Below are 16872 nucleotides of genomic sequence, written 5' to 3'. Positions count from 1 at the left end.
GCATCACAAATTGATTTTCTGTCGTCACTGCTGTGAGAGTCGGCACCACCCTGGCTGATTGATCGCTTGATAAGCAGCCGGACGGGTGAAGGGCGTCTTTACTGCCATCACGCTCATCTTGGACATTGGAGGTAAACCACTTGTTGTAGAAGTCACCTCCTCACAGGCTGATAAATTTGTTGGTAAATGTCACGAGGACAGCTGCTGCAAAATGACATATCATCACCAGCACGTGAGGCAACATGGAACACGGTCAGATAGAGTAGTTACTTTCTAAATAGCAACCTGAGACAAATGTCCTGTGATGAACTTAACCTGCATACAATCCTCTTTTCTGTCTCAGTCAAAGTCCTGCATAGGTCTGGGTTATTCATTTGCTTTACTCACTCCAGAACAGTAGTTCATCTCCTTTCAGCGCTCTTTTCAAGATACGCTTTCTTTTACTAAGTTTATAATGTCCCTGGATGTAGAAAAGTGGAAGCTGTGGTGCTTCTGTTGCACAGGTCAGATGGGAGAATTCTCCATAGTATACAGTACAAAGAAAGCTCATATCCCATTGAGACCTCAGTTTGTGTGGGGGTGTTGGTCGGACCTAGTTAGGATCCATCTAAACTTCAGTGTTATACAGAAAGAAACTCCTACAAAATGTCCCAGTGGGTACACAGTTATAATGATGGATGACATTAACATGGCTCTTTTCACGACTCCCTAAACGCTGAGTCTGCGCCGGTTCACTCCCAGCATCATTACAATAATTATCTTTATTTCAGAAGACTTCATAAATCACAGCGTACAATGAAGCAACCTCCATGTTTGAAGAAGTGTGTCGGCTCAGAGCGAATTCCCTGGTTCGGACTTGATCTCAAGCATGTGTATGATGCTAATTCAGAGTTTTCAAAACCCTAGCTGCTATTCCTAACTGTCAACTGAACGGCACACTTTTCACCACAGTCACATTAGTTGATTCAGTTCTATACTGTCATGTTTTGACTAGAAAACATGAAACGTTTCCAACCTGCGTAAATGCAGACGGAGCTCCGGGACATCACCAAAATGTCATCATATGTTCCTCGTATTCCATATCCATATTTCCTTAAATGTTCATTGATATCAATGCTGTCAGCAAAACTGATGCCATTTTTGAAACATTTGTCACTTTTTCGATTCAAAACATAGCTTTTTGAGGGTGGCAGCCATTTTGAACACACAAAAAAATGCCCCTTTAATTGATTAAAACATCGGCAGCAAAAAATTGAGAATGAATATTTCAACAGTTCAGATGATCATCATTGTTTTGCACGTTCAGTTACTGAAATAAATGAACATCTTTTCACTATTTCATATGTTTGCTTTCAAGCATGCAAATGAAAAACCTCAAACAATGCAAGCAGAAGGAACACATTCCTCGCCACTCACGAAATTGAGACAAAATGGTGACCTTCCTCCCTTTGTTTCCCCGACAAACAATGATCAGTAAATGAACATGAATTATCTAACAAAAACAGCAATTCACTAGAGAGACACCTTGAATTCCAATACAGTCTGATCTGCTGATTCATCATTCCTCAAGACTGAACGTCTGAACGTCACTCTGAATGATTAAAGCCACAGTGTTCAGCTTGTCAATAAGGAACAGACGACACATGAAGGAGCCATGTCCAGGTCCTTGAGCCATGGCATCTGCTGCTCTTCAAGACAGAGGCGAACAATGAACAATGCATGTCAAAGGCGCTTTCCTTCTTGGTGTCCGAGATCTTCAGCAGTCACCGGATTCAGATGCTATCAACACGTTTGTCAGTTGTACTCATTTGTTCAGGTACTGTGCCTCCTAATTGGAACCCCCTGTTATATGGGCCATTGAGGAAGTGACCCAAACCAAAGAATGAGCGGTCACATCGAAACACATTTTCAAAGCACCACTCCCTGTGCGTCTCCTCATTCTACTGCATGAGAGGTTCTATTCTGCCTCTGCCATCACACAGAAGAAGAGCAGCATGAGTCCCAGCCATGCGCTCGGATGAAATTGCCCAAAGTTAGACAAAACGGAGCTCCACGAATTGTCTCACCCCAGCTGGCAGACAGGCGCGCGGCCACGCAGCACACACCTCCATCCATCAGGCCCCTCACAGGGAGCGTGGCCAGTGTTAGTCGGTAGAGCCAGAGGCGTGCATCTGTCTGTTCACACGCGGAGCTTCTGTTTCCTCGAACACAACCTTAATGGCTTATCTGTACCCAGCAGCCGCTCATGAATCACACACAAGGCCACGTGTGTGTGAGTGTGTGTTGACCCTCTGATGAATTATGCGAGCGCGCTGAATCACAACAGCGGTGAAAAACAATCATCCCTTCTTCCGTGGACAGATGTGATCGTTTGGAGTTGTATTCCCTCCTTATAAGGCAAAGGATTTGAAACAAATGATTGTGCAATAATTTATTTTAATCTTTGATCAAATTTAAGTGGCAACTTAATCTGCTGGGAATGAAAGTAAATGCTCTGACTCCGTCATGACGTCTCAGATTGATCAAATGCACAAAGATCACCACAAGAAGTTCTCTCACTCCTGCTTGAATGGATTGAGTCAAATTGTTTTTTGAACGACCGGAAGTCAAACACAAACCCTCCCGAGGGATGGGATCGTGCAGTGCAGACTTGTTAGCAGCAATAAGGGAGTCAAAGCAACTGGCTCTCCTCCCTGCTCCACGTCTGTAATCGCTTTTTCTTTCCCACATTCGAGGGCATAACCAAGTGAACCTCCTGATGGACTGAGCTATTGCTGCCTGACCATCTCTCTGTGTCCTTCAATTATCATTTAATGAGAGTCTGCATGACTCGCACCGTCGAGGTTTCTGCCTCCGAGTGCCTGCAGAGGTTGTCATAGTGACCAGGGCCTTGATGTGCCACACACAACGCCGTAGGGCAATTTGCTGAACGGAACAAGTCGCTAGTGTCAAACTAAACCAGCCATTGAAGACAAATTGCTAACAGTTTGCAGTGGATGAACCTGGAAACCAACAGTTTAAGAAAACAACAGACAAAGCACAACAAGTCATTAATATGTAACCATTTACATATTAATGACTATCACATAGACCCAGACAGGCCTCTGCCAATGTCCATCCTTCAGCTCTGACCAGTCTGACCTCGCCAAATAACTCCTAACCCCGAAATACACGCACATGAAACATATAAGTGAATATTAATAAAGCACACTGCCAACCCAATGAACCCTCCCCACCCGCCCAAACAATGTATATATCATTTACCATCACTAAACTTGATGTGCGATTTCTAATAAATTCAATAAATACAAAAACTGAACAACCTTCAAAATGAACCACTAAACATACAGGCAGTCTTAGGACACCAGAAACCACTGGAACACAAAAACCAAATTGCAATTGCAAGCAATGACTCAGTGAAGGAAAGAATCACTGACACAAGAATGAATCAACAGCTTAACACACTAAAAATCAAATAGTTAAACCCTGCATTCATCTACTCATTATCTGCTGCGTACTGCCTGAACAGTCGTCCCAGCTAGCTAGGCAACAGGTGCTGGACACCTTGGACAGGTCGCCAGCTGAGCACATACAGGCAATTCACCTCTGTGTTTTGGGACTGTGGCAGGAAACCAGTGTGTGTCTTGAGGGAAAAAAGGTCCCACCGCCTCTGACCTGGATTCGTCGCTTTCAAAATACAAGCAAAATTTTCTTAACAGGTTCATGAAGATAAAAACACAAACCCACAAGCAAAATTTTAATAAGAAAAATCAATGCAACAGGTGATATGAATAGAACTTTGCGTCACAACACCAAAGCAAAGAAGCCAACATCCACAGCGAATGGAACTCATCCCACTACATGTAGAGTCATGGTGGTTATAAGTGACTTTGACTTCCAGAAACATAAACATCAGACAAAGACCCGGGAAACCGAACTTGTAGCAAATGTTTACTGAAGATACTGACCAGAGCGTCTAGTATAAACATCATTTGTCTCAATTCAAGTTGAAAACGGTGTCACATTTCTTTGACCACGTCTGTGTTTTATTCTATATTAGATGTGTTGACTATACAAATGGCTCGTGTTTCATGGGGCTCAAACAAACAACATCTGTTTTCTGCTGGAAGACAGGAGCATAAAGATCCAAATGCACACACACTCGGCCGGCATAACAACTTGAAAGCTTCCTTCCGCTCTCTGCTTTTGCATTTTATGTGACTATATTTCATTAAAAAAAATCTTTGAGGGCTGCTCGCAGCTGCTTCCACCGCAACAGGCAGTTTCTCTCCGGCCATGTGCTGCAGAATATTTTGACGTGATTCTGCTCAAGTAGACTCTTAATTAACTTTGATTTAAGCGACCAAGAGTTATCCTGAGAATTATGCGTCAGAAAGTGACTTGCAGCTTTGGGGTCACCTCAACACCTGCAACAGTCACTGGAACACGGGGAGAATTTTGACGCTGCAATTTGTGTGCAAATGTATTCTGAACACTTCGGTGTCATTCTGAAGTGGGACACGAGGCTTTTGTAACGTTCTATTCAATTTCTGTCAGACAGCAAGACAGTGTGGGACGAGGACAAAGAGTTTGCTCAAATCAGAATAAATCGAGGACAAGTGAAAAAATTAGTCTTTGCCCCGTTTACGAATAATGGCTACCGCAGGTAATCGTAATAAATTCAAAATCAAAATGCACAAGGCCAGATAACAGTGAGCAGTGAACCAAATCTATCATCCACTATCCTCTAAAGCAGACGTGGGAAATTAATTTTCCAGGGTGACCACTTTATGTGTCATGACTGTTATGAGGGCCATCCAGCAAAACAGAACTAAAAAGAAGAAGAAAAAAATGGCCTTGTTATAAAACTAACCCTCCCAATTTCCCACGTTACTTTGAAGGCTTGACTGTTTTGCTCAGTTTGAAGGGTTGAGAAATATTCACAAATATTTCTGGTTAAAAAAAAAAAGCATGATGTGCTCAAAGTGTTGAGCTCAGCTAAACATTGAATAAACAGCATATGCTAATGGCCATGGGTAATGCAATAATGGTGATTTTAAAAAAATGGAGTAAAATAAAATCTTCCATTAAATGTAGGGTTCTGAAACCAATGACACAGTGAATGAAAATAGCTAATAGCTAATAGATATAACAAACAAAAATAAAACAAATACTTCTTCATGACTGACTTCATCGCTTTCCTGAATATCGCTGGATACACTAAGTGACCTAAAAGTTAACATGGTCAACCCATCCTCACTCCCATGGCGTAATATATTGACTTTGGAAAGTGGACCTTTGCGTCCTATGCTGACTCCGAAGGCAGGTTTCACCGCTGCATGCTGACGTATTAGGCTTTCTATTGAAGCGCCTATCGCTGCACATGCTTATGCCGTGGGCTGCGCGTCGCGTATAAGAAAGATGGAGATTGGAGTTAGGAAAACCATAAGATGGTGCTCCGTTCATTCTTCTCGTAACAATTGCTATTTAAAGCTCCTCAAACAGCCGTGTGTTTCAGTCACTTGCAGAGCCACTTGATAAATGACATCCAGCAGAAGTCAATGAAGGGAAAACCACAGAGGAATGAAAATGTGTTGTCTTCCATTGAAACACATCAACATGCAACATGGAAAGCTGCATTTGTCGTCAGTGGGGGAGGTAAAAGCGGCAAACTGTAGCCCTTAATTCACTGTGGCAGGATGTTAAAGCAACTAAAGATTTGGATGTGCTTAGCTTTGGGTCCGTCAGCTCCTTCAGACCAGTGAGTCGGAAAAGTTTCATTTCATATCTTCGTCTTGTCTCTGGGCTATGATTGGTTTATGCAACAAAGGTCGCTTGAAGGGCGTTAAAGCATCACAAACATGCTGTTCCCCCCTCCCATACTGTACTGCAACAGTTTGTGGCATGTTATCGCACCTCTACATTAACCTCACCTGTGAATTAGTCCACTGTGTGACTGTAATGTGAATGCAGTAAAGAAACTTTAACCATCAGTGGTGAACATTCAGGTTTGTTAGAATTGAATTACTTTGTGTTAAAAGTTTGAAACTGAAATTTTTGCGAGTTTAAGATGAGTATTGTAACTCAGTTGAAAAAAAAATGGAAAGGGCCGACGCACCATCCGGAGGACAGGTGACCTTTGTGCCTTTAGAACATTAAAATCATTAAAAAAATATATGTATATATATATCAGATTCATGGGCTCTGTGAGGGCTGCTGTGAGTTTAATGGCGACGAGCAATAACAAAAGGAGCTGTAGCCTTTGACACTTTTTTGCATCTTATTGTAGGTTGACAACTTTTTCTCAGCTGTTTTCCTTCATGGCTGATGATGATCTCCATTTTTCGTGGGAGAAGCAATAACACATGATGATGAACGTGGGAAATTCGTCTCCACGCCTCAGGTGACCGCCACCGCTAATGAGTAAATGGAAGGTTATGAATTTTACATGATTTCACTGGAAGGAATTATCCAGACGATTTTAAGATCCATTACGCCGCATCATCTCCATTCCTGGCGTCTTAAAAGAAAAAAAACAGAACTATCCGAAACAGTTTGGAGGCAGAGAGCTGTTTTATTTGGGAAAGCAGTCTGATGAGGTCGGAGATGTTTTCGCCCGTCTGCTCGTCCAGATGCAGCCATATTTTGTTTTTCCCCCCTGTATTATTGCTTGCTTAATGAAATTTCAGGAAATGAATTTGGTTGTGATGCAGCCATAGCTCTGAGGTTTTTGTTTTTCATGTTGATGGCACAAAACCACGAGCAGGAAATATTGAGCCAATTATTTGACAAAGCCCTGCTCTTGATAGAAATGGCTGTCTTTTATCTTGTGACCACGTAGAGATAAAAATGTAATGGAAGCTTGAAGATAGGCTGGATTTCACATATATAGAACCAAAGAATGCTTTATTGATCAAAGTTTTCATTTAATTTTATTCATAATAATAATAAAATTACTTCCATCCATTTTCTTATCAGAGTCAAAGAGCACTGTATTTCTGTTAGTAGATGTTGTTTTTTTCATTCAATAGTGAAGACTGAAAGATCAGTCTTGGGCAACTGTCAGCCACAGTACTTCAATGACCTAAGAGAGTCAGCAATCCTTTGTTTGCATGTTTCCAATTATATACACATTTAAGTTATGAAGTAAATCACATCAATATTTGGCAATTGACCGACTGAATGTAACATCTTGATAAAAACTGTGACCCTGAAAGCTTGAAAAAAGCGTACTGCATTTACCCTGTTGGGGCAAAATCTTCAGTGGCTACAATGGCATGAAGAAGAATTTAACACAGACCACAACACAATGTCTGTGTGGGGGACAAGGATGAGCCCATAAAATCTTTGGCCAGATCCATTTCATAAAGTGAAAACAACATTCTTTTTTTTTCAAAAGGACCTTGATGGAAAATACTTTCAATTAGAGCACTTCCAATTTATGAAATGCATGTGGGGGTGGGTCCTAAGTGCATTTCACTGTCCACCTAGCGTCTCTGAAAAGAGAGGAGTTAGTAGATAGTTACAACAACAGAGCGTGTATAAAGAGCATCTGCTCTTAGAAAACTGAAGTGTGTCAAGGTCACCTGTGGTAAATGATTGCATATTCATTCGTTCATTTTTCAATAACTGATGCTTTACTGGGAAACACTTTATTATTGTTTTCCATCTTTTCAGTGAAGTACATTATTCATAGTAGCACATGGCTCTAAGATCAGAGCAGTGAGAGGTATAGTGGAAGGTTCTGCAACAAAAATAATGTTTCAGCTGCTTCATCTTCAGGACTAAATTGACACGATGATGTAGTTGGCAGTCGTATTGGGAATGACGTCCCAGTTCTGTGGGCTCCAGTTATTGAAGTCGCAAGATAGTGGCGTCCACGTGTGACTTTGTCGCCACATTTTGCAACTTTCCGAACCCTCTGGGAGACATTAAAATCGCCTCACTGATAGAACATCACAGGAATACAAAGCTTTTCATTATTCATGATTTCAACTGGCACGATGAAGATGCACCATCGCAGTGTAAATTCATGACTCGCTACCTGATCAAATATGGGCTCACATTGTAAGTTATGGAAAGCTTGCTACCAAAAACAAGATAGCAGGAGGGTGGATGAAGGAAGGGAATATGATGGAAGGAATGAAAGCAAATGCATGTGTTCCATGTTCTTCATCAGTTAGTGGTGAAGGAGGACCATTTTTATGTGAGCTGAACACAGATTAGGATAGTAATCCAAAAAGTAAAAGGCCGGCAGCACATTAAAGGCTGTTCAGATTGGATTTGTTTTCCCTAGCGACGCCATGTCGCTATTCTTTGCTGCACGACCTCAGTAGAGATTAGAGAGACTTTGACCTTGGGGTAAAGGGCCCAGCAAAATTAGATTAAGAAATACTAATCCAGTCCAAATAGACCTGCCCCTGATATGGGCCGATTCGGATCCGGGATACATGCAACATCCGGTATGGATCCGTTCACTGCATCTGAAACAGATGTGGCAAAATCAAGGCCCAACACAAGTCAAATTATGACTGATTCCAAACATCCACAGACTGGATATCCATCGCGGTTCAGGCAGTTAGCACGTCTGATTCCTATGCCTATGTCATGAACCGACGTGGATCTGGAGCTGCTATCTGGGGCAGTAAATTTATATGTTGTATGTCATCACTTGCCACATTTTTGCATTTGAAATTTGCGGTTTCTTCCCTGAGCGGGCAGACTCCGCCCACTTGTTCCAGCATCACAGACATTAGCTATCCACTGTGAATCAGCCACATTTCACCTTTTTTAAAATGACAACACGCTGGACTGTCTTTGCTTGTCTGAGTTAAGGCAAAGACTGAATTCAATGAGATAAATACATTTGCCTATTGGGGCTTAAGCACTTTCTCATCAGCTCAAGCAAAACAGAAGAAACACTTAGATAGTGTGGTCAAGACCGAGGGGGGGCGAGACCAAGACCAGATGGAATATAGATGTCAGTCAGTCAGTTATTTCTCGCTGCAAAAGAAATGTTGAAAACAAGAGCAGCATTTGTTGTTTGTTCTGTATTCAGTTTGGCCTCCGTCTTGGTCTCCCCCTCCTCGCAGGTCTTGGTCTCTCTACGCTCAACACGGTCTTGTTTACAAGACTAGACACGAGGACCACCACTTGGCATCGCGATCCATCTCTTTAACAAGGTTTTCAAAGCCAATAATCAGATATTAGAAATCACCTCCTGTTCGCTTCAGCCGTGAGTTAAAGCTGCCTGTTCCTCTGTCCCATGTGCCGGTTCGGTTCTCAGGCCAATAAACCATGAAAGAAGGAACACTAAGCCTCCGCTGTTAATCAGAAATTAATGAACTTACTGTCATCTGCGGATGTTAAGAGGATTTGGGATTATTGTGGTAAGCGCCCAAACAAAACCAAAGTAAATTATCTTGTGGTTGAAGGATGGCAGGGGTTTAATAAAATAAAAAAATAAAGGCTGGTTGTCAGGCGGGGACAGTGCGGCGGTGTCTCATCGTGGCTCTTGTGTTTGTAAGTCCAATATCTGTGTGGAGGAAGCAGCAGTCCTGTCACTGCTCTTCCTAAAAATGAGTTTACTCATGAAGCAGGGATGAAAATGGTGGTGAATCGCTTCAGCACAGGTTCATTATTTAGATTCAGGATTGCCTCATAACTGCCACCAGTTGGAAATCTGTGGATATCAGCAGGGCTTTCTCTCAGTAATTCATGTATGTAGGGAATAGCAACGCAGCGTGCATGCTCACTAGAGGCAGCTGTGCAGTCATGTGTGCTGCAAATGTGAAATATAGACTCCACCCCATGCTATGCCATTTAGAGCGCAACGGTCTGGATGAAAATGTTTTGTTGTTTTTGGACCTGTTTATCACGGCTTTTAACAAGTACTGTATGAGCTCCCGTCAGTGGCAAACACATCGCTGTTTTTCATATTTGTTTGGTTTTCAGTTTCATTTTGACAAAATGAATGATCTTTATTAAACTAAATGGGATTCCTATTTTCAAAATGGCACTTTCCACAATCATCATCCATTGTTGTGTTAAGTTGTACATTAGGCGGTGTGAAGATATAAAACACAAATAAAATACAGAACCGGGGGGACGAAGTGAATGAAAATAATATGTGTAAATTCTGCGCCACAACTAACTGACAAAATCATCCTCACGTTGGCATCACAAGACAAAACCCCGAACATGCTGTTGAGTGGCACCACTGCGGCCAAAAACAAAATACTCTATCCTCCATTTTCTGTTTGAAAATTGTTGCCAAAAGAAAAGGCTCATCTTCATGGAATAAAATCAACTTCTTCTGCCATCTCCTCACAGATACACCAAAATGAAAACAGCTACCAACATCTACATCTTCAACCTGGCCCTTGCCGACTCCCTGGTGACCAGCACGCTACCGTTCCAGAGTGTCAACTACCTGATGGGCACCTGGCCGTTTGGGGACGTCCTGTGTAAGATGGTGATGTCCATTGACTACTACAACATGTTCACGTCCATCTTCACGCTGACCACCATGAGCATCGACCGCTATGTTGCCGTGTGCCACCCCGTCAAAGCTCTGGACTTCAGGACGCCGCGCAACGCGAAGATCGTCAACGTCTGCAACTGGATTCTCTCCTCTGCCATCGGCCTGCCTGTCATGTTCATGGCCTCCACCGCTGCCACCTGTGAGTGCAGACACGTTTCACTTACAGACAGATTTAAAAGGAGAACCAAGACCTTGTTGTCAGCAACATTCTGTGAGATTTACTTGTGAATCTCATTTTAAGGTTAATAAATTCCTCTATTTTTTTGGAAAGCAAATACAGTGGTACCTCGGTTCTCGACCACACTCGCCGCCGTTCGAGAAGCGATTTGTTCGAAATCTGAATCGATTTTTCCCATTACAATGAATGGAAAAAGAAATAATGCATTCCAAGCCTTAAAATAGGCTTTTTGTAGGAGTGAATGTAGAGTGTCTGCTGCAGGTGCGCTGTTCCTCTATGTGTGTGGCCGCTGCATGTGGGAGGGGTTGCCGAGTGAGTGACGTCTCTCCAGAAGTGAAGAGGTGCCCGGTGCGTGTCCAGCTCTGAATGTGCGCTTCTGTGCAGTTTGGCTGTGACAAAGTCATAAACCAAGTAACACTCTGTCCAAGACTCGCCTCATCCCTGTCCCAGCTCCAGCCCACAACAGGACATCAAACCCTCGGAGGTGTGGAGAGCGAGCACCTCCCCTGTGACACTCTACCACGGTCCAGTGCGGAGACAGGAAAGGTTATACACCTAAATATGAAGAAGAAACAGTCAGTAAATGTAGCTAACGGGACACGTCTGCATACAGAGGCTGCGTTATACACAATAACAAAGCGCGTCGTGGGTCAGCTGATCGGTCCGCACACGTTATGTTTTCTCCGGCTTTTTTCGGGTTTGTTCGAGTTCTGGATTTTCGTTCGAAATCCGAAGCAAAAAATCTCGAAATTTTTGTTCGAACTCCGATTTCTTCAAATTCCGGGACGTTTGAAAACCGAGGCACCACTGTATTAAACTTTGTCAAATGAAATGCCACCCATTTGTTCGATAACAACTGATGTCAGTTGCTCCAACAGCCTCCAACATTGTTGACTGCAAGCTCATCTTCCCCCACCCTTCCTGGTACTGGGACACTCTGCTGAAGATCTGCGTGTTCATCTTCGCATTCATCATGCCTGTGCTGATCATCACCGTCTGCTACGGCCTTATGATCCTGCGGCTCAAGAGTGTGCGCATGCTTTCGGGTTCGCAGGTAAACAACGGCGCCAGTAGGATGACACTTCACAAAATATCAGTGCAAAGTAGACAGGATTCTTTACATTTGAAAGGATTTACTCATCCACCTACTTATGTGTCTATGGGAATAATGTTGCTCCATGGAGAGGGGCCTAAAACACTCATAATTCGCTATGAATTCACTGATGCTTTTCTCAAAAGTATGGAAAAGATTATGAACGCAAAACTGATCATAGATATAAAAACCTTTGTGTAGATCTTTATTTCGCCCACAAAATACAAAAAAATGAAATAAAACTGTTTGTGTCTTCATAGACCTGAATGGAAGGGCTAGAATTCCTCTTTCACTGCAACATTCTGAGGAGGTCCAAAAGTGAGGGAGGTGTTGTGTTCAAAAATAAAAAGCATAAAGGACAGTAAATATTTGTCAAAAACATATTTTTAACATCATGGGACTCATGAGAAAAAGGGAGTTTGAAGTAAAGAAGAAGTACTTTATAAGTGTGTGTGTGTTTCTGTGTGTCGTGGCTGAGCAACTGTCTGTGAAGATACCAGCTTATTACTTTAGTTGTTTCATGTCACTCACTGTTCCACTGTGACTGACAATGGCAGATTACGGTGTTATGTTATGTCTGTGGTACGATGGTGCTGTCACTGTTCGTCAGAGTCAGAAATACTGTATTTGGCCCGCAATTATACAATGTTTGGAAGAAAGAAACAGCTGTGGTTCGAAAGTACTGTATCATGTCCTCATTTACATGCAAGGTCCACTGGACCACGTTCATCATGCTCTTGCCTATGATCAGGATGGTCATGTCTTCGTCAGCTGCTGCTGTGTATTTTACTCTGTCTACTTTAATCTGTAGCACCCCCACCAGGTTAGGAGACATGAGGTACTGAATGTTGTAGCAAAGAGATCCATCTAGTTCAACAGGTGGTGCCTGAATTTCCCATCAGCCTTTTGTTCACAGTGTTCTAAGATAATATTTTGTTGGCATTGATAATGCTAAAAACATGTATCTGACATGGTTATATTGCTTGTATCCAACTAAGCCTCTGCTTTAACAGGAGAAGGACCGAAACCTGCGTCGGATCACTCGCATGGTCCTGGTGGTGGTGGCGGTTTTCATCGTGTGCTGGACGCCGATTCACATCTTCGTGATCATCACGGCTCTGGTCAACATCCCGAGCTCCACACTGCAGACCATCACCTGGCATTTCTGCATCGCTCTGGGCTACACCAACAGGTGCACTGCTGCTGCGGCTGTCAGAGCCTGCACAAAACATCTTATGATGTAGGATCATGGTGCAATGATACTGTAAGGAGCAATAGTGGCCCTTGAAACATGCTAAACAGCAAGTGTAAGTGTGTTATGATTATGCATTGACTAGAAACCTCATCAGGACCTCATCTATTATTAATAATGATGCAGATTCCACTCGCTGAAAAACCCATGAACACACCATCCATCAAAGCTTCAACCCCAGGACCTCCAATATCAGGACGTCCAAAGGGATCACAGCTCGCTGACCCCTTTGTTATGAAACACACTCCGTAACGACACAAGCAGATCACGGTCTTTGCTTCAGTGCCCATTGTAGACAGTGGTGGAGGAAGATGACGGTGTGTGGCATTTTCAATGGTGTCATTATGATGATCTGGCCACCACTCAACCATCTGATCCATACTGTCCATCCTTCTCCAGAGCCACACAATCTGATCATTTTCTGTGACAAGATGAACAGCAGTGTGAGGCAGACGGATCCGTGACGTTGTCCTTTTTCAAAAGTATCAGTGCTCTTCTCTTCCTCTTTTCGTCCCCTGCAGTAGTCTGAACCCGGTTCTTTATGGTTACCTGGATGAAAACTTCAAGCGGTGCTTTCGGGAGTTCTGCACCCCGAGTCCGTCCGTGCTGGAGATTCAGAATTCATCCCGCACCGGGGCGACGGGCAGGAAGGCCCCACAGCGGGAGCACAACAGCGGAAACACAGGGGAAAGGTCCAATCAGCAGGTAGGCCCTAAGGTTAGTGGATATTCATGGTTATATTCAGTAGAACCTGTAGTTAAGTGTTTACGCAGGATTACCAAGATTATGACAGTGAATTGATTCTGTTTCCTCACAGGTATGACTAGCCTTGGAGAGGTCGTCGGTGGACTCTCGCTGCAGCGGCGGCGCGGCCAATGACGACCTCAACTCGGAGCTGACGCAGGTCACCACAGGGCTCTGACCTCCGACACCCAGCAGCACCCTGACACAGACCAGTGAAGTGCAGCTCTGCAGATGGACTTGAACGGGTGGCCCGACTGGCTCGAGCATGAATGGAAACGGGTCGATGAAAAACGATCCGAGAAACACATCACATTGTAGCAGCATCATCATTGAATGTACCTGTGGCTAGCTAACAGCGAATCAACACTACATCAACTGGCTTTTTTTCAGTAAGCAACTCAGCTTTAAGCTGACATGAATATGTGGCTGCCTGGACCGACTTAATAAGAAATAAGAGGGCGGCAAGCCACGTGCTTGCCGCCCTCTTATTTCTGCCTTATTGATCGCAGCCTGAGTCATCATCCTATTGATTCATCTTCATGCCATAAAACAAGATTAATAGCCAGTTGTTTGCTCCGTGCCTTTGTCATTTCCATTCCGCTTTTGTCCGGATTTCTGTCAACACAGGAGCGACAGGGTTATTTTCGTGCGTGAATTTAAATGATCTCAAACATGCACATGACCTTCGAATTTTTTTGACCAGCTGTATTTCAGGGGCTGTTTATGACTACTGTGCTTTTCATGACCAAGTATGGATGACGTTTGTAATGTGGGGCTTGAAGTCTGGTTGGCAATACCAGGACAAAGTGGGCAGCAACAGCAGTGCTTATGAAGGCGCACACACTATCAGAATTGTTGACATGACTATAATTTCTGATGGCAGAAGAAACATAGACAAAGAGGCATAAAGTTCATTTTCTAGCTTTGCGACCGAGAGGTATTTAAGGGTCAATTTATTTATTGGTGCTTGAAGGTGCGCCACAATTTGCCTCCACTGTCGGACATTAACTGCAGCTCAGTTCACTCAACACTTCAGCCCAGTTTGTCTTTTTCGTCCTGAGCGATGAGTGTTTGATGACTCAATACTGAATGTACAGAAAGCACTCAGCTGTGTTTGAACCCTCCAGCTGAACTGGCCTCAGTGTGTTTGCTCAGTGCAAAGGACAAGGTGTTTAGTGCTTTACAGCTCAGATACATCACCGTAAGAGTGTATGATTAACCGCGGCGGAGCGGCCATCGCAGCCCTGGTCAGGGCCTGCGTCTCTCCTGATGTATTTTAATCCACCTCGACTGTAAATCTGATTTAAACTTGCTTGTGCTTTTGTGTCTGTGGGGTATTGCTTTGTAAAAATGTGCTAATGTATCATGGACATAAATGTAATGACATGCCTTTCGAAGTGATCACACTTTTTTAACGCTTGCTTGTCGAAGAACCATATACGAACCAGTGTGAAGAGCATTAATAAAAAGAGATTTGAAATAACATGGTTATATAAGGCTCATAACAGCCAGGCTGTTATAGGTTTCCACAAGGAATGATAAAACATTTATGGAAGCCATAACCGTTTAAATAACTGAAAAGCTCCGTACAATCATTTTATTGTTGGCTTTTGCTCATAGATATTTTTATGTACCTGAAAAGTGAGTCTTGTCAACAAAGGTGTAAATAGATGGAAAAAGCAGTTTGCAGGCTGTGAACATGACAGCTTTGTTTGCCGATCAATGAAGTGTGAGCTTGACAGATAGATTGGGTCGTCGTGTGACCATCTATAATTAAAGCTTTTCAGCCCACACAGCGAAAAGAGATTTGATTTTCAGCTGAATATATAATTTGTATAGACGCCATATTTTGAGTGGAAGTGTATTAGCTGGGAACACGTGTAATTACAGCTGAACCGTAGGCATGAAAACAGTCATATTTCTCAAGATCAGATCCAACGGTAGAGGTGAGTACATATATATATATATATATATATATATATATATATATATATATATATATATATATATATATATACAGTAAATAAACAAGAAATTAGTGGTCAACAAGTGTAACTGATCCAAGATTTCTGTTGCTTGAAAAATGGCCTCAGCCATGTTTAAGTTAGATACAGGTTAATTCGTACTCTGTTTGTACACAAAAACGCAATTTTTCAGAAATGCTTTTTTTTTTTTTTTTTGGTAGGGGATGTTCCAGATTTTAGAAAATTAATTGGAATATTGGGCAACAAGTATTGAATTTAACTATTTAATTAGATACTAGTGATGGGTAGATGAGGTTTCATGAAACAGTGTCCTGATTTCAGAGGTCACCAGATGGCGCTGTCTACTGAAGCATTGAACGACCAAGTCAATGAAGCATCACATCATTTTTAAACCAAGAGCGCCATCTAGTGCGCTCTAGAAACTAGAATGTCCTCAACCCTGCGACACTGTTTCATGAAACCTCATCTGCCCATCCCTACTAGATACGATACAATTGGACTAAGTGATAGACTGATGTGATCATTCCACTGGCCATATTTTGCATTTAACTCAAACAATCTGAAGCTTTAGCTCAGCAGTGTTGTCATTGTAGAGCCGTAAAAAGAAATATATCTACAGCAAACCTCTCCACCTCTGCAAGTACAAACATGTCTAACCTTTTTGACTTTAAATATGAGCTTTGTCTTCTGAAAAAAACGCTTGGCTTTCACTGAATGTTCGTGTCTAAATAAAGTGTTTGTGGTCTGTTTTCCTTTCTCTTCTTTTGTCAGACGCTTCAAGCTCTTTCTCTTTGTGCTGGTAAGTCAATAACAAATGAAAAATTAAAAACTCGGTGAATTATAGAAGATGTTGGATTTTTTTTAGACGTGTTATAAATAACAAAAAATTGAATTCTGAGGCTTTTAAAGTGTTGCCTGTGAGAAAAAGAAAAAGGTACACTTGGAAGACAGCGCTATTGTCACCCTCACATGTAGCCTCTCACAGTGGGTCATGTTTAAAAGAGAACATTTGTTATCTACCTCTTACTCACATGAGTCGATGCAGTGTCTTCTCACCGTGGTTCATGACTCCTCCTT

General features: G+C 42.6%; 1 protein-coding gene across 3 annotated transcripts in view; it reads left to right on the top strand.

Moving 5' to 3' along the window:
• Window positions 1–15751, top strand: part of oprm1 (opioid receptor, mu 1) — a 36324-nt gene extending 20573 nt beyond the window's left edge. Inside the window, exons 2-6 of one of the 3 annotated variants that reach the window (XM_053875860.1) lie at window positions 10333–10682; window positions 11600–11775; window positions 12828–13006; window positions 13588–13783; window positions 13884–15751. In XM_053875860.1, coding sequence (XP_053731835.1) covers window positions 10333–10682; window positions 11600–11775; window positions 12828–13006; window positions 13588–13783; window positions 13884–13889 — 907 coding nt within the window. In that variant the 3' untranslated portion in view covers window positions 13890–15751. Of the gene's footprint in view, window positions 1–10332; window positions 10683–11587; window positions 11776–12827; window positions 13007–13587; window positions 13784–13883 lie in introns of all 3 variants that reach the window. The other 2 variants (XM_053875862.1, XM_053875859.1) reach the window with 2 other exon arrangements.
• Window positions 15752–16872: the final 1121 nt, after the last annotated feature.

This window comes from Synchiropus splendidus, chromosome 9 (assembly GCF_027744825.2).
Source record: "Synchiropus splendidus isolate RoL2022-P1 chromosome 9, RoL_Sspl_1.0, whole genome shotgun sequence".
Taxonomy (NCBI): domain Eukaryota; kingdom Metazoa; phylum Chordata; class Actinopteri; order Syngnathiformes; family Callionymidae; genus Synchiropus; species Synchiropus splendidus.
Note: the sequence above shows the minus strand (reverse complement) of the source record. Positions and strands in the feature narration are given on the sequence as shown.